This window comes from Phoca vitulina, unplaced genomic scaffold, assembly GCF_004348235.1.
Source record: "Phoca vitulina isolate PV1807 unplaced genomic scaffold, GSC_HSeal_1.0 scaffold15, whole genome shotgun sequence".
NCBI classification, from domain to species: domain Eukaryota; kingdom Metazoa; phylum Chordata; class Mammalia; order Carnivora; family Phocidae; genus Phoca; species Phoca vitulina.
The window spans coordinates 1,136,867-1,160,900 of record NW_022589718.1 but is presented as its reverse complement, the minus strand read 5'-3'; the positions used below and the strand labels follow the sequence as shown (position 1 = coordinate 1,160,900).

At 47.0% G+C, this 24,034-nt stretch overlaps 1 protein-coding gene across 4 annotated transcripts in view; it reads left to right on the top strand.

Moving 5' to 3' along the window:
- The window catches only part of CSGALNACT1 (chondroitin sulfate N-acetylgalactosaminyltransferase 1), a 329,193-nt gene extending 307,223 nt beyond the window's left edge, over positions 1-21,970 (top strand). For all 4 annotated transcript variants that reach the window (XM_032413279.1, XM_032413278.1, XM_032413281.1 and 1 more), the window contains 4 exons: positions 7,982-8,160; positions 9,023-9,117; positions 17,725-17,806; positions 20,044-21,970. In XM_032413279.1, the coding sequence (XP_032269170.1) occupies positions 7,982-8,160; positions 9,023-9,117; positions 17,725-17,806; positions 20,044-20,333 (646 nt within the window). In that variant the 3' untranslated portion in view covers positions 20,334-21,970. The remainder of the gene's footprint in view (positions 1-7,981; positions 8,161-9,022; positions 9,118-17,724; positions 17,807-20,043) is intronic.
- Positions 21,971-24,034: the final 2,064 nt, after the last annotated feature.

Here is a 24,034-nt window from a genome sequence, read left to right as displayed (position 1 = left end):
ACAGTAACTAAAATGAAAAATTCACTAGGGTGTGCTGAACATCTGGTTTGAACAGGCAGAGGAAAAAATCTGTGAACTTTAAGGTAGGTCAATTGATGTGATGAGGTGTAAGAAACAAAAATAAAGAAAAATGAAGAAAATGAACAAACCTCAGAGACTTGTAGGATACCATCAAGCGTGCCAATGTAGACATAGTGGGAGTTCTAGAGGAGAGGAGAGAAAGAAAGGGGCAGAAAAAATTATTTGAAGAAATAATGGCCCCAAACTTCCCAAATTTGATGAAAAACCTGAATCTAAAAAGCTCAACAAACTCCAAACAGGAAAATTCAAAGAAATCCACAGTAAACATATGATAATCAAATAGTTGAAAGACAAAGACAGAGAAAGAATCTTGTGAGTGGTAAGAGCAAAGCACTCATTGGGTCCAAGGGATTCTTAATAAGTTCGGTAGCTGATTTCTCATCAGAAACAATGGAGGCCAGAAAGTGGGATGGCTTATTCAAAGTGCTGGAAGAAGAACACTAAACCAAGAATTCTATATTCAGCAAAACCATCCATCAGAAATGAAGGGGAAATTAAGACATCCCCAGATAAACAAGAACTGAGAGATGTCATAACTAGCATGCCTGCCCCACAAGAATTATGAAAAGAAGTCCATAAGGCTGAAATGAAAGGACACTAGACAAACTCAAATTCTTGTGAAGAAACCAACAGCTGAAGTAAAAGTAACCATTTCCCTATTTATAGGGAAATATAAAATACAGTATAAATGTATTTTTTGTTTATAACTCTCTTTTTCTCTTATCTGAAAAAATAACTGCATAAAACAAGGTTCATAAATCTGTATTGGTAGACACAGTGCATAAAGATATCATTTTAATATGATAACAACACAAAGGAGGGGAGAGGGAATGGAGGACCAAATTTTGTACGCTGTCGAAATTATTTCTTCAAAAAGAACTAGAAAATCTGACTAGACCTATAACAAGTAAATGGATTGAAATAGTAATCAGAAAACTTCCCCTAAAGAAAAGGCCAGGCTCAAATGGCTTCCCTGCTGATTTCTACCAGTCATTAAAGACGAATTAATACCAATGCTTCACAAACTTTCAAAATTTAGAAGAGGAGGGAATACTTCCCAACTCATTCTGTGAGGGCAGTATTATCCTGATACCTTAACCAGGTAAAGACTAAGAAAAGAAAACTACAGACCAATATCCCTTATAAATACAGATGCAGAGATCCTCAACAAAATACTAGCAAACTGTATCCAGCAACATATAAAAAGGATTTTACACCATGACTAAGTGAAACTTATCCTAGGAGTGCAGGGTTGACAACATACAAGAATCAATCAATGTAATACACAAAACTGCATGACCATCTCTATACACACAGAAAAAACATTTGAAAAAAATGGGGATTTACTTTATTCTGGATATTTCAGATAAGTGGAATCATATAATATGTGACCTTTTGTGTCTGGCTTCTTAACTTACAGTGATGATTTCAAGGTTCATCCACACTGTAGCATGTAACAGTAATTCACTACTTTTTATTTTATTGTTTTTGATGCTACTGTAAATGGGATTACTTTCTTAATTTCTCTTTCATTGTATATAGAAACACAACTGATTTTATATGTTATTTTGTATTCTGAAACTTTTACTGAATTTATTAGTTCTAACAGATTTTTGGTGAAGTCTTTAGGGTTTTCTATATATAAGATCATGCTATCCACAGACAGAGGTAATTTTACTTCTTTCTTTCTGATTTTGTCATATATGGCCTTAATTATGTTGAGGTACATTCCTTCTATACCTGATTTGTTAAGGGTTTTTATCATGAAAGGATGTTGAATTTTGTCAAATGTTTTTTCTGTATCTTTTGAAATGATCATATGGTTTTCATCCTTCATTCTGTTAATGTGGTGTATCATGTTTATTAATTTGTAGGTGTTGAACCATCCTTGCATCCCAGGGATGAATCCCACTTGCTCATGGTGTATGCTCCTTTTAATGTATTGAATTTGGTTTGCCAATATTTTGTTGAGGATTTTTGCATCTCTGTTCATCAAGGAGATTGGCCTGTAATTTTCTTTTCTTGTAGTGTCCTTATGTGGCCTCAGTATCAGAGTAATGCTGGTCTTGTAAAATGAGTTTAGAACTATTCCTTCCTCTTCAATAGTTTGGAAGAGTTTGAGAAGGATTGGTATTAACTCATCTTTAGATGTTTGGTAGAATTTACTCATGAAGCCATCTGGTCCTGAAGCTTTTTATTTGTGGGAGATGTTTGATTATGGATTCAATGTCCTTGCTCATTATTGGTCTGTTCAGATTTTCTATTACTTTATGATTCAGTCTTGGGAAGTTGTATGTTTCTAGGAATTTATCCATTTCTTCTAAGTTATCTAATTTGTTGGCATATAATTGTTCACAGTAATCTCATGAGATTTTGTATTTCTGTTTTATTAGTTGTAATGTCTCCTCTTTTGTTTAGGATTTTATTAATTTGAGTAACATCTCTTAAATCTCTCTTAGGTAGTCTAGCTAAAGTTTTGTCCATTTTGTTTATTGTTTCAAAAGAAACTTGCTGAAACAGAGTTGTATAAGCTGGCTTGTATAAGCTCAGAATCTAGAAAATTCTAAATTATTTAAGGTACCTACTATGAAAAGCTGCTTGAGAATATGTTTAATTTTAAATTCTTGACCATATTCAAGTGTTTTCAGTAAGTAGAACTCATAAGCAATTTCAATATTTAGAGCTGTTAGATTTAAAATTTTAAATTATAATGTGGGTTTTTATGTAAATTTTTAAAGTATTTTTTTAAATGAAGGGTTATTGTGGGAAGTGCCACATTAAGGGAATTTCCTTGTAATGGTGGAAAGAAGTCTGTATGAGAATAAATCACAGTAGACAACAAGATCTTTTATCATTTTCAATCCGGCAATTCTGGGAAATGCAAGTCAATTAGAGAAATTAAATCTCCAGTAGAAACAGTAGCTTTCTGAGGTCATTATAATGTCTAGCACAATAACTGTTTATAACTTGGAGGAGTCCCTGTGCACCAGCCTTACTATATATAAGAGGGAATTGAATGAGAAACTTGAGAGTTTCATCAGTCAATAATACAATTCAAGAAGAAAAGAAGAAGAATAGTGAGCAATCATGGGGCCTTTTGGAACTACATATTCTGGAGTCATAGTAGGAAATTGCATAGTATCAAATGTAGGGCCCTCATTCTGCCATGAAAAAGGCCTGTTTTCCTTACCAGGCCATTACTTTAGGCGTGCCACTAAATGTTACATTTCTTGGTATGGATAAATTAAATATTTCAAACCAAATTGTATCTCCTTTTTCTCAGCTCTCATTTTTTCTGTTATTTCATATTTGTCATCTTTCTAAAAGCATGGGTTTATGCCTGTCCTTAGGAGTCTGTTGGTTGGAGACTCTTGCTGATGATATATGGGGGGTTCCCCAGTACCCACCTGAGGGAAGAAGGAGGAATCCTGGGCAGTGCCCCCCAACAGTGAAGGTCTGAGATACACCTCAGCTTTTCCTGTGGATTTACCCCTCGATTCATCCGATGCTTATTGATCGATCATCCACTTCCCTGTGTGTGCCGTCCACTGCAAAGTGCCAGATCATCTCTGCAGATTAAGAAAAGGGGGGGCAATCCCTGCCCACCCAGGATTTACAGCTTGCGAGGTCATCCAGTACAAGTCTGTACAGGCAAAGGCACAAGAATGCACCGGGCACGGGAGGACAGAGGGAGGACTGGGCAAAGTGCTTAGGAGCCCAAAGAGGCCACTTCAGTTTGTAGCAAGACCTAAGAGGTGGTGGCACTTGACTAGGGCTGTGAAGCCTGGATTGGATGGAGAAAGTACATTCCAGGAGGGGCCCTGGTGCAGAGGCAGGAGGCACATGGCACACCAGCCATGATCATCTTCTGGATGGTCACTGTGGGGTGGGGGGCCATGCGCAGAGGACAAAACAGGGTCTTTGCCTGTGCACCTCTGTGGCCTGCATTTTTGGGTTACAGCCTCATGGCTGTGTTGGGCGCATTCCCAAACCGACCACCAGACCCCTTGGGGTGAATCAGAGTTTTGTGTTGCAGTGTGTCCTTGCTTTTGCATGGCCTCACTGCCCCTTCATCCTCTGTTTTATACATGGTGGAGCAGCACTGCTCCGGCCTAGTGAGTGAGTCCCCCTGCCCAAGCAGTGAGCGGCATTTCTGAGTGAAGACAGGGGACGTGTTGAGGGAGGGGCCAGGCGATCCTGCAGAAGCCAGTTTCTCGTCATCCTGTTGTGGGCTATGCTCCAGAGCTGATGCTGATGAGTTTGAGATGAGAGGAAGGTATCCACTGTCGGGCCCAGATGTTTGACAGTGTATTAATCTCTCTGTTCTGGAAAAGAGAGAAAGTAAAGTTGTTCCAATTCTTTTTCTGGTGTTTCCAGCTCAGCCCCCTTTCTTAGTAGAAAATACTTGTTAATTATTTGAGGCCCTTCCTGACAGCAGAGAGGAGAGCATGGGGCTCCTCCAGATACTGGTCAGTTATAAAAAGTGCTTGGGTTGAGTGATCGGGAGGGAACACAGTACTATTATCCTTCTGCGGATAGACTCACAGCTGAGCGCGGTGACCTGGCAGCCAAGCCGGGAACCACAGATGGATGGCGAAGTTAGCCCTGGGCCTTCTCCAACACCCATGACTGGCTAATGGTGCCTCCCAGGCCAGCCACTGCCCTGTCCCCACCCTGCCTCTGTGCGCCCTCACGTCCAGCTCCCTGCATCAGCCATCACATGTGTATGCTGGGAGGCCGGCAGGAAGCACGCGTGTCTCCCACTGGCCAGCATTGGTCATGGTGGATGAGCTGGGCGTGGCGGGGTTCTCTGCAGGGGTTGGGGAGATGGGGAAGCAGAGGCTACTGGTGCCACGTGCGTGTGGGCCCCCGTCGGGCAGCGGGGCTGCTGCACAGACGGGACAGAGCTGAGTGCTACAGCCTGCAGCTTTCTCACGGCCTGTGGGCGCGCTGAGAGCGGCTTGGCAGTTTCAGATTGGGGAGCGCCACGGGTAGAATGTGAACCGTCTCATCCTTGTAGAGGGCGTAACCGAAGAGAAAGGAAACGGATTGCCTTTTACATTAGGGTCAAATGCAGGGTCCCTTGGCATCCACTTTCCTGAATTCTCTTCCTCTAGAGGCAACACATTGAAGCCTAGAAATGGATGTTTTAAGACTTGTTTAAAAAGTTCTTCCAAATTAAGATCATCTCAAACACTAGGCACGGTGTTCTCCTCACCCCTTTTCCTGGTGGTTCTGAGTGACAGACAAGCCCAGACCCCCATCTTCCTCTCTCCCCGTGCCCTTTGCTGCAGCAGAGCAGTTCAGGCCAGGGTTTGGGGAATTTAGGGACAGAACAAACTAGATTAACTTACATATTGGGTAAGGGTACACATCAAATTACCACTCTCCCCTCTAAGTTTATAATACTCAACTGTCTCAGTGGTCAACCACCTACAGTCTTGTCATATCTTTAATGCTTGTTTCCTCAGTTTCTAGGGCTGCTTTGTGTTCTTAAGTATTCAACATGGCTTAACTTTTGTAAACATTTGATATATATACACAAAGGACCATACGTAGGCTGTTCCAGGAGGAAAACTGGACAGTTCCTTTAACATAGCATATCCAGGAACTGCATTCCTCTTCCTTTGGTGAAAGTTGCTTGCTGTTGGTAGATCTCCAATGGTAGATCCTGGAAAACCTCTTGGAGGAGGCACCTGAATTATGAGTCAGTTACAGCCTAAAGAAGGAAGGCCTTCCTGCTCTGCCAACTAGCTAACCTATATCCCTGCATTCTGGGGGGGGGTCCCAAGAGTATGGGCCTTGAGACAAATTAAGAAAGAGACCCAGTACTGGCTGTTAGAGAAAGATGAGCCCCAGGATGTGGGTAAGTCCTGTGAGACCTGGCAGGAGGCTCCCTTAGATGAAGAGGGAAAAATCCAGGTGCCTCTCAAGGGTGAAACCTTCCTGAAAACTGCCCAAACAGGTCAGGCAGAAGTGCGGTGAGCTTGACCTGCCGGGGCGGGGCTGTGGAAGCCTCCAGGAGATGTGAACACGACTGCGGGGGCCGCTCTCCACCTGCACGTGCATCTGTGCATGAGGGAGGTAGCCCTGTCCTCACCAGGGGCCAGGCCAAGTGCTGAGGAGGCTCTGAAACATGACTTCAGTGCTCCTCACAGAAAATACGACCTGCGGCTACCTCCCCAGAGAGTGCGAGAGCAGGAGGATCCCACCACATGCAGAACCGTGCTGAACTGGATGCAGCATCCCAGAAAAACAGAATTTGAGAATGGCAAGGGCCCATTGGGCTCCACCAGATTTGCAATGAGGAACCAGAGACAAGAGAAGCAAAATGAGTTTCCCTAAATAGATGAGGGACAGTGCTGGGATGAAAGCCATTCGTCTACTGACACGCTTTTCCACACACGTCTGTTGAGCACCGAGTGGGGGCGGGCGTGGCTCTAGGCCCCGGATCCAGGTTTGCTGCCGCAGACATCAGGGTTCTTCTAGTCACCAGGCCTCCTGCCTTGATCGAAATCTGAAAGGCTTGTCTGGCACTGGACTCAGACAAGCTTGGGCCCACAGATTCCCAGGATAAAAAACCCAGCTCAGGCACAGGTTTGAAAGAAGATGTTACGTCAAGGAAGGGGGAGCAGAACTAGTTCTGCTCGGCTGGTTAAATGACCGGGTACAGGCACAACCTCGCGTTTGAAAAGTTTCTGACTCTGTTTTTGTGTTGACCTTCACCCAAGAGACTTACTCGGAATATTGACTTTGAAATGGAAATGGGTTTTTATACTTGTTTTGAATACATCAAGATTAGAGAGGCCTTAGGAATGGGGAGTGGGTGAGGGGAGAGCCCAGGCTGTGGGAGGAGAGGAACCATTATGAAAAGATGGGTGGCGTGAGTGGGAAGAGGGGGATTTGCCAAAGGCTAGGCCCCCCGCTGCACAGGCAGGGTTAGGAGCTGAAATAGGACTCGGAGTCGTTCTCTAGTTCTGTCTGGCCGAAGACAACGCCTGTCCCTCTAGGTACAACATGAATTCCTGGAACTTCTGCTCAAGACATGCCCCATTTCAGAAGTTTCTGCTGTCCCTGGGAAAGAAGAGCCAAATGAAGAAACGTGTTGCTTGGCTTTACCACCACAGGCCTGGGCATCCTTGCCTGGGCTGAGGACAGCGAGAGCTGATGCTTACAGACCGCTTTATGCTCTTGGCAGCGTTGATCTAACTACTAACTCTGGGAGGTAGTTAAGGAAGGTGTTTTTATTCCCATTTTGCAGATGAGGCAACTGCGCTTCCGGGAGAGTAATGGGCTGGCCTAGATCACAGAGTTAATCTATAGGAGAGCCAGGTCTGGCATAGCCTTCGTGATCTGAGTCCAAGTCTGTCATTTTCCTACCGTGCTCTCTTGCTTTACTTGAAGGTGGGGAAGGAGTCCAGGTTTCAATCTGTTTTGGGATAGACATACATCAAGACTGTCGTGCCTGGTCTCCAGTCGCATACAGATGAGAAGACACTAGGCGGGGCCATTCCAGTGTGATTTTATTTCTTTGGCCCAGTGGTTTCATTCAGGTGGCTTGGAAGGCACGGAGCTTGTCCTGGGTTCTGTTCACCTAGTCTCCACTGGTTCAAGTTTCTCTATCACAGAGAATATCCATTAGCTATAACAGTACAGTTTTCACTGTGGGGAAATTGCTAGAGAAAGAAGAAATAAGTTGATGTTAAAACTTCACTGAGTGTTCTTGGTACCTTTAATATCAGTTCGTTTCCAGTGAGTCTGGGTCATTCTGTATCTTCTTGGTAGTTTCAGTGCCCTCATGGTTACAAAAACTATGGGCCCTGGTCTTGTGTTTTCCAAGGGATTCTGTCTGCCTGGGTGCATGAGCACATGAGTGACTGTATCCAGTCTTCCCTTTTAGAGCTGCCAACTTCAGGAACTTTACCTTCATCCAACTGAATGGAGAGTTTTCTCGGGGAAAAGGACTTGATGTTGGAGCCCGCTTCTGGAAAGGAAGCAACGTCCTTCTCTTTTTCTGTGATGTCGATATCTACTTCACCTCTGAATTCCTCAATACGTGCAGGCTGAACACACAGCCAGGTAAGGGTCTCTGGAGTTGGCTCTTCCCTTTCTCTCCCCCATGGTGGTGGTCAGCTCTGTCACAGTTACACTCATTCCTTCACAGTTTCCCTCTGATGTCCTGCTTCTGCGCTGGCCTGATTTTACTCCCATGACAAAAAAAAAAAGGAAAATCATCTGGTTTGATTTCTCCTTTGATGTCAGTGTGGGCCAGTCAGCCACCATAATTCTGGGGCTCTTCGTCCTACGTTCCAGTCTGTAACCCCTTTCCCATTTTCAGCTGGGACGTCAGCCCTAGTGAACATCCATGGGAGAAAGTGTGGGAGGACAGGGGCTGGTAAGCTGTCTGAAACTAAAGGGAAAGGAGTGGCTGTGGGCGTGTACTAAGGGAGGAAGGGCTCGGAGCAGAAAGAACCCACAACAGGAAAGTGATTTTCATAGAGTTTGACTCGAACCAAGGCTGATATTCAGCTGATAACTACTGTTAAAATACAGAAGCTCTTCCATGTAAGCTGGTAAAGAGCAAGTACCCTGGGGTCTCTAAATCCACTCCTGCTGCCTGAAGTCACCCTGGCCCCTCTAGCCATCCTTTGGACTCCCACAAGGCGCATGGTGGGCATCAGAACTCTCTCTCACGCCCGCCAGAGCCACCCACCGACTGTCAGTATTTTGAATACCACTTCTGTGCTAGGAGGTCAGAGATTAATTAGAGAGTCTGTCCATGTGGTCTGGGTGCACAGAACTTCTAAGATCTGTTTTAGGGCTGAGTGATAAGGAAAACTGGATGCAAATACCTGGGCTATTTCCGAGGGCTGAATATAAGTGAACCAGCCTAATAGTTTTGTCTGTTGCTTTAAGTGAGGGTTTGTTTCCTGGTTTGCAGGGAAGAAGGTATTTTATCCGGTCCTTTTCAGTCAGTACAATCCCGGCATAATATACGGCCATCACGAGGCGGTGCCTCCCTTAGAACAGCAGCTGGTGAGTAATCGCGCCGCAGGTGCCTTCGCGTGGCTCTGTTTCATGTCTTTCATTACCAGGGGCACCTGACCATGAGTAAAGGTGAGTGGAAATCTCTGGATTGATTCCCATAGTAATTTTTAAGTTTGGCAGACGTTCTGGCCCTTGCTCCCAGTGCCTTGTCCATTAAAAGTGCTTGCAATATTTAAAAGTGGAAAATAAATAGAACAGTACCTTACAGAAAGGTAATTTCACACCTTCATAGTTTTCTTATATGGTTTTTGGAAACTAGGATTATTGCATTGTGGATGCAGCACATTTTCTCTTTGTTATTACAAAGGCTCCCAGGTAAGGTGACAGATGGCAAACAGAAGCCAGAAAGGGGTGGCTCACCCCAGCTCACACGGTGAGTGAGTCAGTGGGGGACCAGATCCAGTGCCCGTCCCATCACGCCGCCATTCCCACATATCACAGTCCCTCTGGGACATGGTCACCAGCAAGGTGGCTCTTAAAGGAACGTTGGAGGGGCTCCTCTGCTAAGATCGTGGGTTCACAGGTCATGGAGAGTGGAACCACACAGCCACCAAAGATCTCCGTACGCTGAGTGGTTTTGGTGGTGGTGGCGGCGGCGGCAATGAGCCCATTTAACAGAGAAGCAGTGCGGGCAACAGGAGGATGAGGTAAAGCCAGGAGAGGGTCTCTGTAATGCGTGTAGGCTTGCCCTTCGGAGATGAAATTCCCCATTATTGTTGTCACCCCCAACTTGGACTCTGACCTTTTCCTGCAAAGAGATCAGCTGGGTGTGTCTAAAGCTGCGTTCTAGCTCAGGCTGAATATCAGGAGACAGCTGACCTGGGGCTGTCTGTGCTTCATTGCCTTGAGAGTCTCTGTCTTGAGGCAACGCCGTGTCTCTTCCCACTGAGTACGTCTTAGGGTGGAGAAGGGAAAGCTGCTGTGTGAACATGAAGATGGGAAGGAACCAACTCTCTCTCTCTTGCTTCTGTGCAATGGGAGAGTAAATTGATTTTCATTGAAAACATGTGTTCTTTGAAATTTGTTTGGAGGACTGATTCTGTCTTTAAGCTTCCAGAAGTAGCAAAACCTGTTCTTTCTGGCCCCATCCTCCAGTAAACCTCTGGCAGCTGATACAGTGATCTTTTCCAGAAGGTTTCAGCTTGGGCTCCGTGAGGTTGGATGAGGTTTACTCCTCCCCCATCCCCGCATGGTTTCCCTTGGGGCCCATGCCACACGATATGGTAATAATATAGTTCTGTCTTCCCCCAGTGAAATTCCAACACCACAGATGCACTGAATATCTGTTTATGTAACTGTATGTTTCTGTGTGCTGTATGTGTCAACACGGTAAGAGTTTTTCATTCTCCAAGAATCAGTTTTTACCTACTTTAGGGTGATACCGCTTCTGTTGAGACACAAACCTTCTTGTTTCCTTTCCATGAGTTCTAAGCTTCCACTAGGGTTTGAGGGGGAAATGGGATACAGGATTTATTTTCTTTCAACCAATCAGAATATAAATTCCTTTGGTTTTAAATAAAGTACTTCTTTACATTTGACATCAAATGTGATTAATGTTTCAACTACAAACTCATAAAGATCTTATTTGCTTGCAAGGAATTCTTTTTATTCCACACTTTAAAAGTTTTATCCTTTTATTACCATTCCTGCAGAGAAGCAGGTGCAAAGGGAAACTAGAAGTTTCCCTAAACCAGTTTCTCAGATCCCCAGAATTAATGGTCAAGCAGAAGCAGAACTTAGATCGCTGTGTCCATAGCTAGAGCCTCAGAATTCTCCTGCAACTGGGGACATTTACTTCCAAATATACCTTAGAGCTTTTCTAGAGCATGTCAGTCTGCTATGTTAGGGTTCAGTATTCGTGATGATTCAGTCCAGAGAAAGACAGCAGTTGTCTCTGAGACACAGGAGGTTCTCCATCCACAAAAGGAAAGTGTTGATTATGTTTGTTATTGGATGAGCCATTTCTGGAGCCCTTGCTGCCTGCAGAGAACTCGACTGGACATTCTAGAGGAGTCAGAGGAACTGAAAGAGTTTCATATGCTTGGGAGTGATTGGGGAGGAGGTCACTTTACTCTCTTGTTTTTGTAGACTTGCCCAGGATCACACAACCAGCTGGTAGGAGAACTCAGGCCCAAAGCAGGATTTCCTTACCCTAGGGCAGTGGAAGCAGATTGGCTTAGGATCTAGATGAGGGCTGAAATATAAAGGAAATGATCTGACAAAATTCCAAAGGAGAACATCAAGCTACAGAAATTAGTTTAATGGAGACAGAATGTGTAGGTGCTGAGAAGGTATAAAATAAAAAGAGATGGTTAGGGATGGTAAGTTAGGAGAAACTTCCTAGCAAGGGTTCATTTTGGCTCTGTCCTGAAAGATCTGAGATCTGTAGATATTCTTGAGAGCCACCCCTGGCTCAAGGTGGAGGGAGAACACAGGTCCAGAAGGGAGCTATGACAAAAAGTACTCACAGATGCAGACACAAGACAAGTGTTCCAGCAGCCCTGCGAATGTGACCTCATTAGTCCCGTGCGGGTCATTGCTTGTCAGGCTGTGGCCACTGCTGTTTGATAACACTTTGTCTTCAGACTAAAGCCGGAAGCCACATTCCTGATGTGTGTGTGTTTGTGTGTGTGTGTGCGTGTGCGCGCGGACTACTCGTTTCTTTACTTTTGAGTACAGTCCATTAATAATTAGAAGTATGTGAAATCATGGGATTTTATGCTAACATTCAGTTTCTTGACTTGTAAACCTGAGATAAACCTTGCTGACGCTTTAATCTAGAAACAGCTCAGAGAGAAAGGAATGACTCTGATTTAAATAATTATTAACTTTAGATATTCCACTTTCCTAGTTCAAGCCTTGTTCATGCTGGGGCCACTCCTGCCTCCTCCGTCTATAGACCCTTTCCCTCCCCTATCATCCGGTCTTTCCTTCACCCTCTGCCAGAGATACATTTCCAAAACACAGATTAATCCCATTTTAAATCATCTTTCTGGCCTAAAGCCAGTGGTGTGCTAGTAAATGTGAAACAACCCACTCTCTGAGGAAGGAGGGGTAGAAAAAGCCCGGATTCATCGTGTTTGCCATTTTCCATGCCGTCAGTACCCCCACCGTGGCCTGGGGAGGCCCCAGAGTGACGTCACTGGATGCACAATCCTGGTGAGCTGGGTGGGACGGGCTCCGGCACAGCACCGCAGCCTTGATGCCTTGTTGGGGTTTATCTGCTCCCCACGCTGACTCTGACACTGGTGACTGAGGAAATGGCTGCAAACACCAGCACCTGGCGCGTGGTCCCCACTCGACAGACACCCCAGTCTGCCGCTCTGCCAGGCGAGCATACCTGCCCCGCCTCTCCGTGTGCTGACCTTCCCCCTCGGGGCCCTCTCCTCGCCGGGAGATGCCCTTGCTGCCTGACACCTCAGTCCGCCCTGCATCCCACCCATCATTTAAATCCAGCAACTCTGTGCTACTCTGTCCAGTGTGTAAATGGTGTACTGACTCCCGTCCTCACCCTCTCTGATTCTATACCCTGCCTGTCTCCCCCCTTCCAAGAAGTATTTTACGACTAATCTGCATTTCAGTTTAAATGTCTAAAGCTTGCTGACTGGGCACAGTCCATCCTTTTAGTCTGTTTCTATATATTCGGGAAGCAGGCACTCACTGAGTACCAAGAGCAGTATTAACAGATGCCATCCGCAGCTTACCGGAAGCCAGCATGGTGCCCGCTTTATTTCGTGGAATAGCCAGTAAGGTGAAGAGGCATTATTATGCTCGTTTCACAGATGAAAACTTGAAGCTCAGAGGCATAAGTCACTGCTCAGATTGCTAAGTGAGTGAGAGGGTTGGGAACTCGAGGCCTGCCCTGTGTGATGGGGTCGGGGCTGAGGATGCTGAGTGGCAACGACAGGTTCTTTGGCCTCAGAGTGCTTCAAAAGACACTTTATTCTTTTTAAGCAGATACCAATAAAAGAAGACTTGTGGGAAAATGTGGGTTAGTACAAAGCTTGCAGGAGGTGGCCTTTGAGTCCATTCTTAGACCAATTCTGTGAAAGCTTGTATTTCTCAAGAAATGGAAATGGTCCCAGCAATCCTAGTGTTGGTCTGGGCTCAGCCACAAGTGGCTGAGTTAGCTTGGCCAAGTCCTTCTGCCTCCACACTCTAAGGCACGTGCATGCCCCACACAGCCTCCCTCCGGGCCTCGATAATAAGGGATGTACTGTGCGGGGGCAGGGGGCACCCAACGCAGCCACCAAAGCCCTTGAAGCTCAGGGTGTCTGCCGCTCCCAGGCGGGACTGGCTCCGTAATTGGTGCGGCCCAGTGCACGATGAAAGTGCAGGGCGCTGGCTCAGGAATTTTTAAGAATTCCAAGAGCATTAAAGCAGGCAGGACTCCCTCTGAGCGTGGGGCCTGTGGGCTGCACGGGGTATGTACCACTGGCATTTCTCATGAATGTGAGCCTGGACAAACACAACCTCAGTGCTTGGGAGGCTCTCTTTGAATTAGAGGAAATACTCTCCCTGAGTATTTGTTATTTATTTTATTTCAGGGCCCAGATTGCTTCGCGGGCACTTGTCCAAGTCCGCACCATTAAACCAACAGGCGCTGACTGCCTCCCAGCTCCCCGTGCAGCTGCAGGGCGCCGCCTTCCCACATCTCTGGGGAGAGACGCTGATTTGTGCTTTGTGCTCTGGTCCCGATAGAAAAGAATCACCCTGTCACATGAATCGCCCGTAGAGCTGCGGGTCTGGAAACTTCCTGTGGGAGAGCGGGCTTGACAACTCCCCTTTGTGGTGTGTTCATGCCCTGCAGTGCTCTGCCGAGATCTAAGGTGGGGAGAGAGAGGGGGCTGCAGAGAGTTGAGAGGAGGCCAGCCCTCGAGAGACATTTTTTTAAGTGAGGATAGCACTTGAAAACAGATCGGAGAAATTCAGGACAGAAGATGTTTTTCTTTTAACATACAATCTTTATCTGAAGGTTTCTTCCTCCTCTGTTGTAGTAAACATCATTGGTGTATATCTTTTCAAAGCTTGAACAGAGCAGTGGAGCTTCTCATGCCTGGAGCGGAGGCTCTAAGCAAGAGAGCCCTCTGCTCAGAGCCCAGGAAGGTGAAAACGTTTTTGTCTGTGCGTCCAAAGCCACACGATGCTGAGTTTTCCCACTGGAATTCCTAGGCCTTCGCTGAGCCGCTCAAGAATTCCCTGCTTGAACCATGTCTGTTTCCAGTGGCATGGAGCCCTCTTTGCCCTAGGAGTGCTCCTCATTCTCTCATTAGAGAAGCATTTATTGAGCACCTGCTGTGTGCTGGACAGTGATCTGGGGGCTGTGAATGATCCCAAGGCCCTGGGCTTACGTTCACCACTGGTGGTAGGTAAAGACAGAAAAGAGAGGAACAAATGCATCAACAGGATAATTTCAGAGAGCTCTTAAGTGTTACAGAGAAAATAAACCAGGTGACAGGTTAGAGAGTGACGTGGTGACGGGGGTGGAGGTGTGTGCTGACGCTGGCTGGGAGGGTCAGTATGACTGCTTTAGGCAAGTGGCATTGGAGCAGAGCCCAGTGGTGAGCAGGGAAAAGGTGACCCAGGTCAGGGATCTGCAAGTGTCCAGCCTGAGAGACCTGTGAGCCTGGTATGTTCGAGGGGCAGAATAGAAGGAGATTCTGCATGGGGGGATGAGATGGATGAGGCAGGCAGGGGTCGGGTCACATAGGACCTTTGCAGGCTAGAGGTTTTCTCTGGGTTTTATTCTAATTGCATTAGCGAGAATTGTAATTAAAGCCCCTGCAGGGTTTTAAATTGGAACGTGCTGTGATCTGATGTGCGCTCGAGAGCGCTCACTCCCAGTGAGGCTGCCGGTCGAGGGCACGGTGCCAGTGACTCGGCCCAGCTGAGGGTGGTAGAGCCCGTCAGAAATGAACCCCCTCTCACCCTGATGTTCTATGCCATGGGTAGGGTATGATCAAACCCGTTTCCACCAAGGGCTCAATCTCAAGGAGCATTTCAGATAGTGGCTTTTTCTGGCTTGCCAACTTGAAAGCCGACATTAATAAGTGTTTATAGAATGCATTCCCCAGGGCGCCTGGGTGGCTCAGTGGTTAAGCGGCTGCCTTCAGCTCAGGTCATGATCCCAGGGTCCTGGGATCCAGTCCCACATCGGGCTCCCTGCTCAGCAGAGAGCCTGCCTTCTCCCTCTGCTTCTGCCTGCCTCTCTGCCTACTTGTGCTCTCTCTCTATCTCTGTCAAATAAATAAATAAAATCTTAAAAAAAAAGAAAAAAAGAATGCGTTCCCCAGCTCATAAATCAGTTTGTGTCTGTCCCACTGTCCCCAGGTGAGGGTCACTCTACCTTGTTCAGCCTTGTCGGGCACTGCATCCACAGCCCAGGTCTGGGGTGACCACCTCTTGCAATCCTTCTTGTCTTTCCTCCCCAGTGCTGGCCCATTGTGCTTCCTGTTTGGAGCATTTTTGTTTAGATTCCATATAGACCTCAGCCAAATGCTTGACGTTTGGTTACTGGCCCTTCTCTTTGACTCCATTTTTATCCAGAAGCTTAGAGGACTTGTCTGTTTGTGTCCTGGCCAGCAGAAAGATACTAAGCCAGGAGCTGCAACAGAAACCATGTACCTGGTATGAAACAAACTGTTCTTTTTAAAAAATGACTCAGAGATTTTCCCAAACTTTCCTTTCCTGCAAAATCTTTCCAGTTGATACTAATGAAATTGCCTTGTCACTTGGGAAATATTGTATAACAGGCTTTTGTTCCGAAGAAGAATTGGAGCACATCTGCTGGGACCACACTAACTGACAAAACCTCTCTAGGTCCTTATTCTCCCTCAGCAGCCCTGACGTGCGCGTGTTCACTCGGTGCAGGCCCTGTCTATGTGGAGGTTGTAGTGAAGTTAAGATGGTTTCATGGATTACAGAGCAAAAGAATTTTTAAGTTCACAGTCCTTCCATGAGCCATATATGAAATATAACCGAGGCTGTGATGGAGATAACTTGGAACTTCGGGGAGGTGGGAGAGCAGTAAGGTTAGATGTTTGGATGGTAGAGCTGGAAGAGACCTTAGTGGAGATTTAGCTCAACCTCCTCTATTTTATTTTATTTTATTTATTTATTTTTAAAAGATTTTATTTATTTATTTGAAAGAGAGAGAAATAACGAGAGAGAGCAAGAGCGGGGGGAAGGGCAGAGGAAGAAGCAGGCTCCCCGCTGAGCAGGGAGCCCGATGTGGGACTCGATCCCAGGACCCCGGGATCATGACCCGAGCCAAAGGCAGATGCTTAACCGACAGAGCCACCCAGGTGCCCCTTATTTTTTTTTATTTGGGGGGGAAGGGCAGAAGGAGAGAGAGAATCTTAAGCAGACTCCATGCCCAGCGTGAAGCCCCATGTGGGACTTAATCCCAGGACCCCAAGATCATGACCTGAGGTGAAATCAGGAGTCGGATGCTTAACCGACTGAGCCACCCAGGCACCCCTCAGCCTCCTCACTTATAGGAAAGGAAGTAGAGGCTCAAAGAAGAGTGAAGGACCTGCCTGAGGCAGAAAAGCCAACGAGTGGTCAAGCTGGGAGGAGACCCTGGTGCATTCCCCCCTGCTGCACACGGTCTCTGATGAGCAGCAAAGGGAGCCAGACTTCGCAGGCAGAAAATGCAGAAATCCCAGTGGAGGGGGACCTGCTTCGGCCTCCCTTTCCCTTCCCCGGGAGGTGACTTTCTCCACTAAACACCTCTGTTAACCTCAAGAATGAGGAAGAACTGTTAAGGTCTCAAAACAATCCCCAAAATTACCTCAGCCAAAAAATTAAACAAATGTTTTAGAAAGTCTTGCTGCTTTAGCAAATGCATTGGAAATTTACTTGCAGAGTGAGAGACTGAGCAGGACCAGGTCTCGCTTTTGGAAGACAGTCGCTGCTTAGACGGCCTCTCGGCAGCCCTGCAGCCTGGCACCACCGCAGATGCTTTTGGGCACAGTTCGGTTTTAAAATAGCTTGAAGGTGAATGGACAGAGTCTTTCTTCAGAACCTGGACTCTTGGTGCCCTTTACCTCGGCCAGTGAGAGTTAGCAGAGCTGAAGTAACACACTGCCTTCTCGGGTTTTCTTTTTATTCCCCGAGGGAGTCCTGTGTGTGCCCTGTGCCAGAGCAGCTGAATTCCGAGTTGTTCTCTCTCCCTTTTCTCCACTTCCTGAGCCCTCTGCTGGCTCCCCGCCCGGCTGTGTGAGGGGCCAAGGCCTCGGATTCTCTCTGGTGCTGGTGTCGGGCCAGACACGTAGGTGGCTTTTCCATGGCGCTGCTCAAAAACTTGCTCTCCTGGTTTGTTTTTGAGTGTGTGTGTGTGTGTGTGTGTGTGTGTTTTCATGCCTACACCCTAGAAACATTCCAACCAGACGTGCCAAAACTCACAAGGCCCATTTTGGAACTGGTGCGTTCAGTGTATTCCTACCCGGCGGAGAGGACTCAAATCCAGCTGCGTTTCCCACACGGTCGTGCTGGCTCCTTATCAGTGGGGGGCCGGGCTCCCCATGTAGCAGTGCTTACATGCATGTGGGAATACGCTCTACTTCTATCCAAATGACAGTGCTTTCCCTGCAGGTCATAAAGAAGGAGACTGGATTTTGGAGAGACTTTGGATTTGGGATGACCTGTCAGTACCGGTCGGACTTCATCAATATAGGTAAGTGGAGGGACTGGGTGCCAGCCTGAACCTCTCCTTCCGCCCGGAGGCCCCGAGCAGCCCAGGGTCCCAGGAGTCGGCAAAGGTGGTGCTGTTTCCTAAGAAGAGGCCGTTCCTCTTGTCAGGGACTTGGGGGCTGGACCAGGACAAGGCTTGGGGGTGCGTGACACACAAGCCCTTCTAATCCCCACCAGACCCTCTGGGTCACCCCAGTTGCGGCACACAATCTGAGGGAAAAGGCAGTTGTTGCAGAAAGGCAGCTTCGAAGCAAGTCTCCACCCCCCCCCCCCCCCCCACCGTGTCTCCTTCTGACCTAGTTCTGGCTCTGGTCCCTCTCCTGCAGAACATTCTGGGCCTCCACAGTAGCGGGATCCACTGAAGAAAAATAAGGACAACATGGGGAATTTTGGAAAATCACATACTGGAAAAGATTCAGATTTCTCTCTGCTGAACCTTTGAAAATTCCAGATACTACTTCAAGCTCCGACTGAGTGTATAGTTCACTGTCAGTACACACACACACACACACACACACACACACACACACACACGTTCCCAGAGCACTGAGAGGAAAGGCCCTTAGGTTGCTGTTGAAAAGACCAAGGGCAAAGGGACCACACAGCAAGTGAGGGATGTAGGAAGAGAACAGAGCATTTCCTTTCCCCCTTGGAAATACCACCCCTCTTCCCACAGTAGTACCTACTCATGTGCCTCGAAACAGAACAAAATTACGGATTATACTTGACTAGGATCTGAATGAACAAGGCAGAAACTTTGATCTTGGGTTCAGGGGCTCAGAGTGGATCCTGGCTTGGAGTCAGGGAAGCCCTGCCCTCACAGAGCATGGAGACTTGCATCCCCCCCTAATCTTTCTTTCTAAAGCAGGTTTCCATTTCGAGAAACTGTGTTTCCTTGCTCTATGTACAGGGAAAGATTATTTTGTGATGGTGTATGTTTATCAAATTTGAATTTATAATAAATTGGATTTTCCTAAGGATGGGGCAGGGCTGCAGTTGAAACATGGGGGGATGGTAGGCTGGCAAGGGTGCTCTTCCTCCGTGAGCCATTGATGTGACCTCAGAATCTCTGGGTCACATCTGGACCCTGGTCATTCTTTGCCATCTTGTATTTATTTGTAGGCATCTTACTTTTGCTCCGTCTATTTACTAAGTTGTAATGATACCGATGATAATAAATCAGTTACAGCTAAGCAAGCGCTGCCCCTTAGATGACTATCTCATTTGGTTATAACATCTAGTTCACTTCAGGATAAAGGAACCACAACTCGAGAGGTGACGTGGCCGAACCAAGACTCAAATTCCAGACCCCCGACTCGATATTGTACACCTGCCCACCATGGGGTGGGGGTGGGAGGCACAGATCACTTGCATACAGAGCCCAGCCGTGGCCAGGCTGCCATTTTCCCTGTGCGTGAGCCCCCCCTTCCTGGCCCAGTGACGGCCTTGATCAGAGCAGTGCAGTGTGGGGGCTCCGTGGGGGCTCTGGTGGAAGGTGTTGAGGATGACTTCTTGTAGGAGTTAAATAAAGCTCCTAGGTGAGAAAGGAACAATGACAAAAAGGGGCAAGTCTTCTCTGGTTCTGTTCGGCTCACGGTGGGCTTTAGGTCAAGAAAAGACGTGGGGCATCTCAGTTTACAAGGTGAGCCTTGAGGGGCCCATTACTCACTTTGAAGGAGTCCACCGTGGAGCACGGTGAGACCAGTCCCTTAAACATGACTCACGTCACCGGCCTGGGGCAGCCACACAACCTTCGGGACGATTTCAGTCCATGAAAGGCAGAGTGTTTTGTGGGACGTAATTTTGTTCACGCTGGGATCCTGTTGCTCTGTCAGGCAGCAAGCCCCTGCTTCCCTCGGCTTGAATGACAGGAGGCCACGTTCGAACAGATTCAAGAGTTTTCATCCTGGGGGCTCAGGCTGCTTGTTCGCTTTGCTGCTAGCTCTTGAAGGCAGGCGGGTGCTGGGAAGGCATGCTCCTTGCGGTCTTGGGATCTCCAGGAGTTGGTGCCGGCTGCCCCTGCCGCGGCGTCCTCTGTTCAGGATTCCTGACTTCTCTTTCCCGGATGGACACGCGCCTCGTTCGGAGGGGCAGTGAAGCGTCTCCCCTGGATGTTGCTTCTCTGCGTGCGAAGTGCTGTGCTGGTGCAGGTGCAGAAAGCCAGTCTAGACTGGGAGGGGGCTGCGCGGCTTGGTTCAGCACTGTGTTCTCTCCCGACAGGTGGCTTTGATTTGGACATCCGAGGCTGGGGCGGAGAGGACGTGCACCTCTATCGCAAGTATCTGCACAGCAACCTCATCGTGGTGCGGACGCCTGTGCGGGGGCTCTTCCACCTCTGGCACGAGAAGCACTGTGTGGACGAGCTGACCCCCGAGCAGTACAAGATGTGCATGCAGTCGAAGGCCATGAATGAGGCGTCCCACGGGCAGCTGGGGATGCTGGTCTTCAGGCACGAGATAGAGGCTCACCTTCGCAAACAGAAACAGAAGACAAGCAGCAAAAAAACATGAACTCCCGGGGCTAGATCTGGGGAGACCTTTTATTTTTTCCCTTTTGTGATTACCGAACACGTGGCTGTGACGAGGAAAAGATTTCCCTAAAGGGCAAAAAAAGAATTCAACTGATTAGTAAAAGAGAGGAGCGGGGAGAGCCTCTGATTTCTCTCTGCCTATTTGGCTGGACACAACAGGAATTAAAATCTCCCACTTTGCCTGCAAAAGTAGCCCAAATGCATCCCGAGCGGTGTCTGACAAAGGCAGAATGATTGTGAGGTTATAAGCCCGATGGTGTGGAGGTTTTCATTGTGTTTACAGCAAAGTGAGAGCTGTTATCTTTTGTGCTTATTGAAATAGTCACGAAATAAGACCAGTTTTATAAAAAGTTCTTTGGGATGAGAGGCAAGCCCATGTCTCCCCATAGGAATGATTACATGGTAGGGCTCTAGAGCCTGGGAGTGCTCGTGAGATTTGGAGATACACTCACGGCGATCCTTGTGAGTATATTTAAGCAAAACCAAATGGACTCAAAAAGAAAAAAAAAAAGAACTATTGTATCATTTCCATCCAAGATTAACCAAAATAATCTGCTCATCTTTTTTATTATAGTTTTAACCATCCCCATTTCTTAATTTTATTTAAAAATGCACTTTTTTTTTTGCTTATGAGTTATATTCTGCTTATTTAATTACCAATTTGCAAGCCTTACTAAGAGAGCACAAGTTAGCATACGTTTTTTATATCTTTTAAGAAGATACTTGCAGGTGTATTATGAGAACTTTTTGTTCAGATCGAGCCCTATATCCAAGGACACGCCAAATGCTGATCCCGTCAGACACTGAATGTCAGACCTTTGGTCATGTGGAAGGCATGGTGTGGGGCTACTGATACATCGAGACATAGAGATACTTTATCGGAAGAGTATTTCCCAAGAGGAGCAACTGAACACTGGAGGGAAAGAAAGATATACTTTTTACCTTAACAGAAAAGGAAACTCATTCAGACTGGTAATATCTTGATTTATTCAAAAGTCAGAAAACATATTTTCTCCTCAGGAGAACTGGGGACCACTTTCTTACCTGTTTAAATAAACCAAAGTATACTGTGTGAACCAAACTATTTTTTTTCAAAGTAGGGTGCTCTTCCTGGCTGCTGGCTTTTATGAAAAGAAATGCAGAAAAATGTATTTTGTGAACGATCACTCCATCTGCCAGAGTCAAGTGGGATGGAAGATTTTGCTACACGTTCACCCACCCCAATCTAGGGGAAAGTAACTTTAACTATTTTTTAAATGAAACAGTTCTACTTAGTCGCCAAAATGCTTCTGAAAATCGCATTTTATTACAGTTTCCAACTATTTAAAAAAAAATACAGTTAACATTGAGTGGTTTCTACATTCATGTGAAAATTATTTATTTATTAGCCAGCACCAGATGCATGAGCTAATTATCTGTGATTCCTTGCCTTCTGTTTGCCCACAGTCAGCTCATTGTTTAAAAGCCTCAAGAACATTTAAGCTGTTGGTGTGTAAAAAAAAAAAAAAAAATGCATTGTATTGATTGGTACTGGTAGTTCATAAAATTTAATTAAAACACAGGACATGAATGGAAGGTGGCATTGGACAGCTAATAAAATATGATTTGTGGATATGATTTCTTCTTGGAGCAAGAATGCCATGTCTTTAGTTTTAGGAAAACATTTTTTATGTGTAGAGACCGGGGTTTCTGCTACAGACATTTTGGGCTAGATCGGTCTTTGTTGCGTGTGGTGGGGGGGGGCGGGGGGCTGTCCTGTGCATTGTAGGATATTTAGCAGCACCTCTGGCCTTCACCCACTGGATCCCAGGAGCATCTCTCACCTGGGTTGACAACCAAAATGTCTCCAGTCATTGCCAAATGTCCCCTGGAGGGAGGGCACGAAAGCACCGTCCTGTTGAGGACCATTGATCTAGACGGAGAGAACCACAAGGGAAAACCTGGCTGTTAAGACATTTCACTTATCCTTTTCAGTTAGAAGAAACTGAGAAATGATTTCTAAGGTCCGTTTCTAACTGGGTTTCGTATTTCCACATGCAGTGGTGATACGAGAGACTCGGAGCACACGTGGCCTCCCCTGCAGCAGTTCTGACGGCTTGTGGGACTTGGCCACATACTCCGGGTCGGAGGACGCACTCCCAACGAGGCCGGCAGCAGGGGGCAGGTGCTGTGAGCATGCAGTTCGGCAGGTCTAGGCGTCCTGCAGACCGTGGGGTCCCGGCTGCACTCTGTGGGCCAACCAGCATATCCCAGGCGCCTGAGGCAGTGACAAAGACTTGAGTTTCAGCAGTTGGTTAAGAATTGCTGAGAGTAGCTGAAGAGGAAAGGAAACAGCGTTAAGATTAAACTATTCCTCTCTTTTTAGAGTTTAGGTAAAGCAGTTTTATCAAGAAGGAAGAGCCCTCTTCAAGCACATGTAAGAGGGGATTTGTCTTTGCTTGGGCTGCTGGACCCAAAACCCCTAGACTGGGTGGCTTCAACAGCAAGGGGATGATTCAGGTCGGGAAGGCTGAGGATTCCAGGATCAATCCAATGTCTGGTGAGGACCCATCTCACCATATCCTCACAGGGTGGAGACCAGGCAGAGGGGTAGCTCTCTTCCTGTCTCAAGGGGACACTAATCCCGTCATGGAGGCTCCCCACCTCGTGACCTAATTACCTCCCAAAGACCTCACTTCCAAATACCATCACATGAGGGCTTCAACATCTGAATTTTGTGGGGGCACAAACATTCAGTCCTTATCAGGACCTGTCCTATCCTATATACAGACGAAGGGTTGGTGAAGACCCCACTGAAATGTGACAATGAGGGGCTTGGAATTTAACCTCAGCAGAGGAAAGCAGCAATGAACTCTGGCTTGAAGGACCCAGGCACATGACGTCTTCTAAAGGAAGGATACTGCCAAGGAAGCACTGAGTCCTGGGCTTGTCTGAGGTCCCTTCCGGCTCTGCATCCCCCCTCTGTTCTTACGGCATGTAAGTCACCTGGTAACTAGCCCAGCCATCCCCTTGGAGCCGTGGTCTCTGATACAGACCTGGGTCTTCTCTGAGTCGTGGTGAGCTGATGCAGGCTGGGAGAGCTGCTTGTTTGCACCTTTCCCCCTCCTCACTCAGTACTGGCAGGACAGTAGCTTGAAGTTGACCAAGATAGGAGGATTTACACCGTGGGAACGGGCAGTTGGCCGAAGCTACCTACCAGGACTCCCCCTGCCCGCCCGCTCCACCACCACGCCCCGTCCCAGCTGGTGGTTAACTGCTGACCAGCACACCAGTGCCTCCAAGTGACGCACCTGTTCTCCCTGTCATCCACTTTATAGCACCTCTTTTGTGTCATCGGTGTGGCCAGCTGGCTTCCCTCCACACATCAATGATGAGAGAATCAGGCCTAGGACTTTGCAACAGGTAAACGGAACTTCACACAGCCCTACTTTGAAGATTTTGTCCGACTCAAGTAGGCATCGTACACAATTCTGAAAAGTAAGCAAACAGCTTCCCAGAACCTAATCTTAATACATTCTGTTTCAGGGAAAACTAATGTCATCTACTTGTACCTAATTTTATCAGCGGTCAGTGCGGGGCGGTAGTTAATAGCAAGGCTTTCCCAGCCAGAGTGCCTGGGCTCAAATTCCAGCTCTTTGACTGGCAGCCTGTGTGATCTTAAGCCAGGCACTCGGCCTCTCT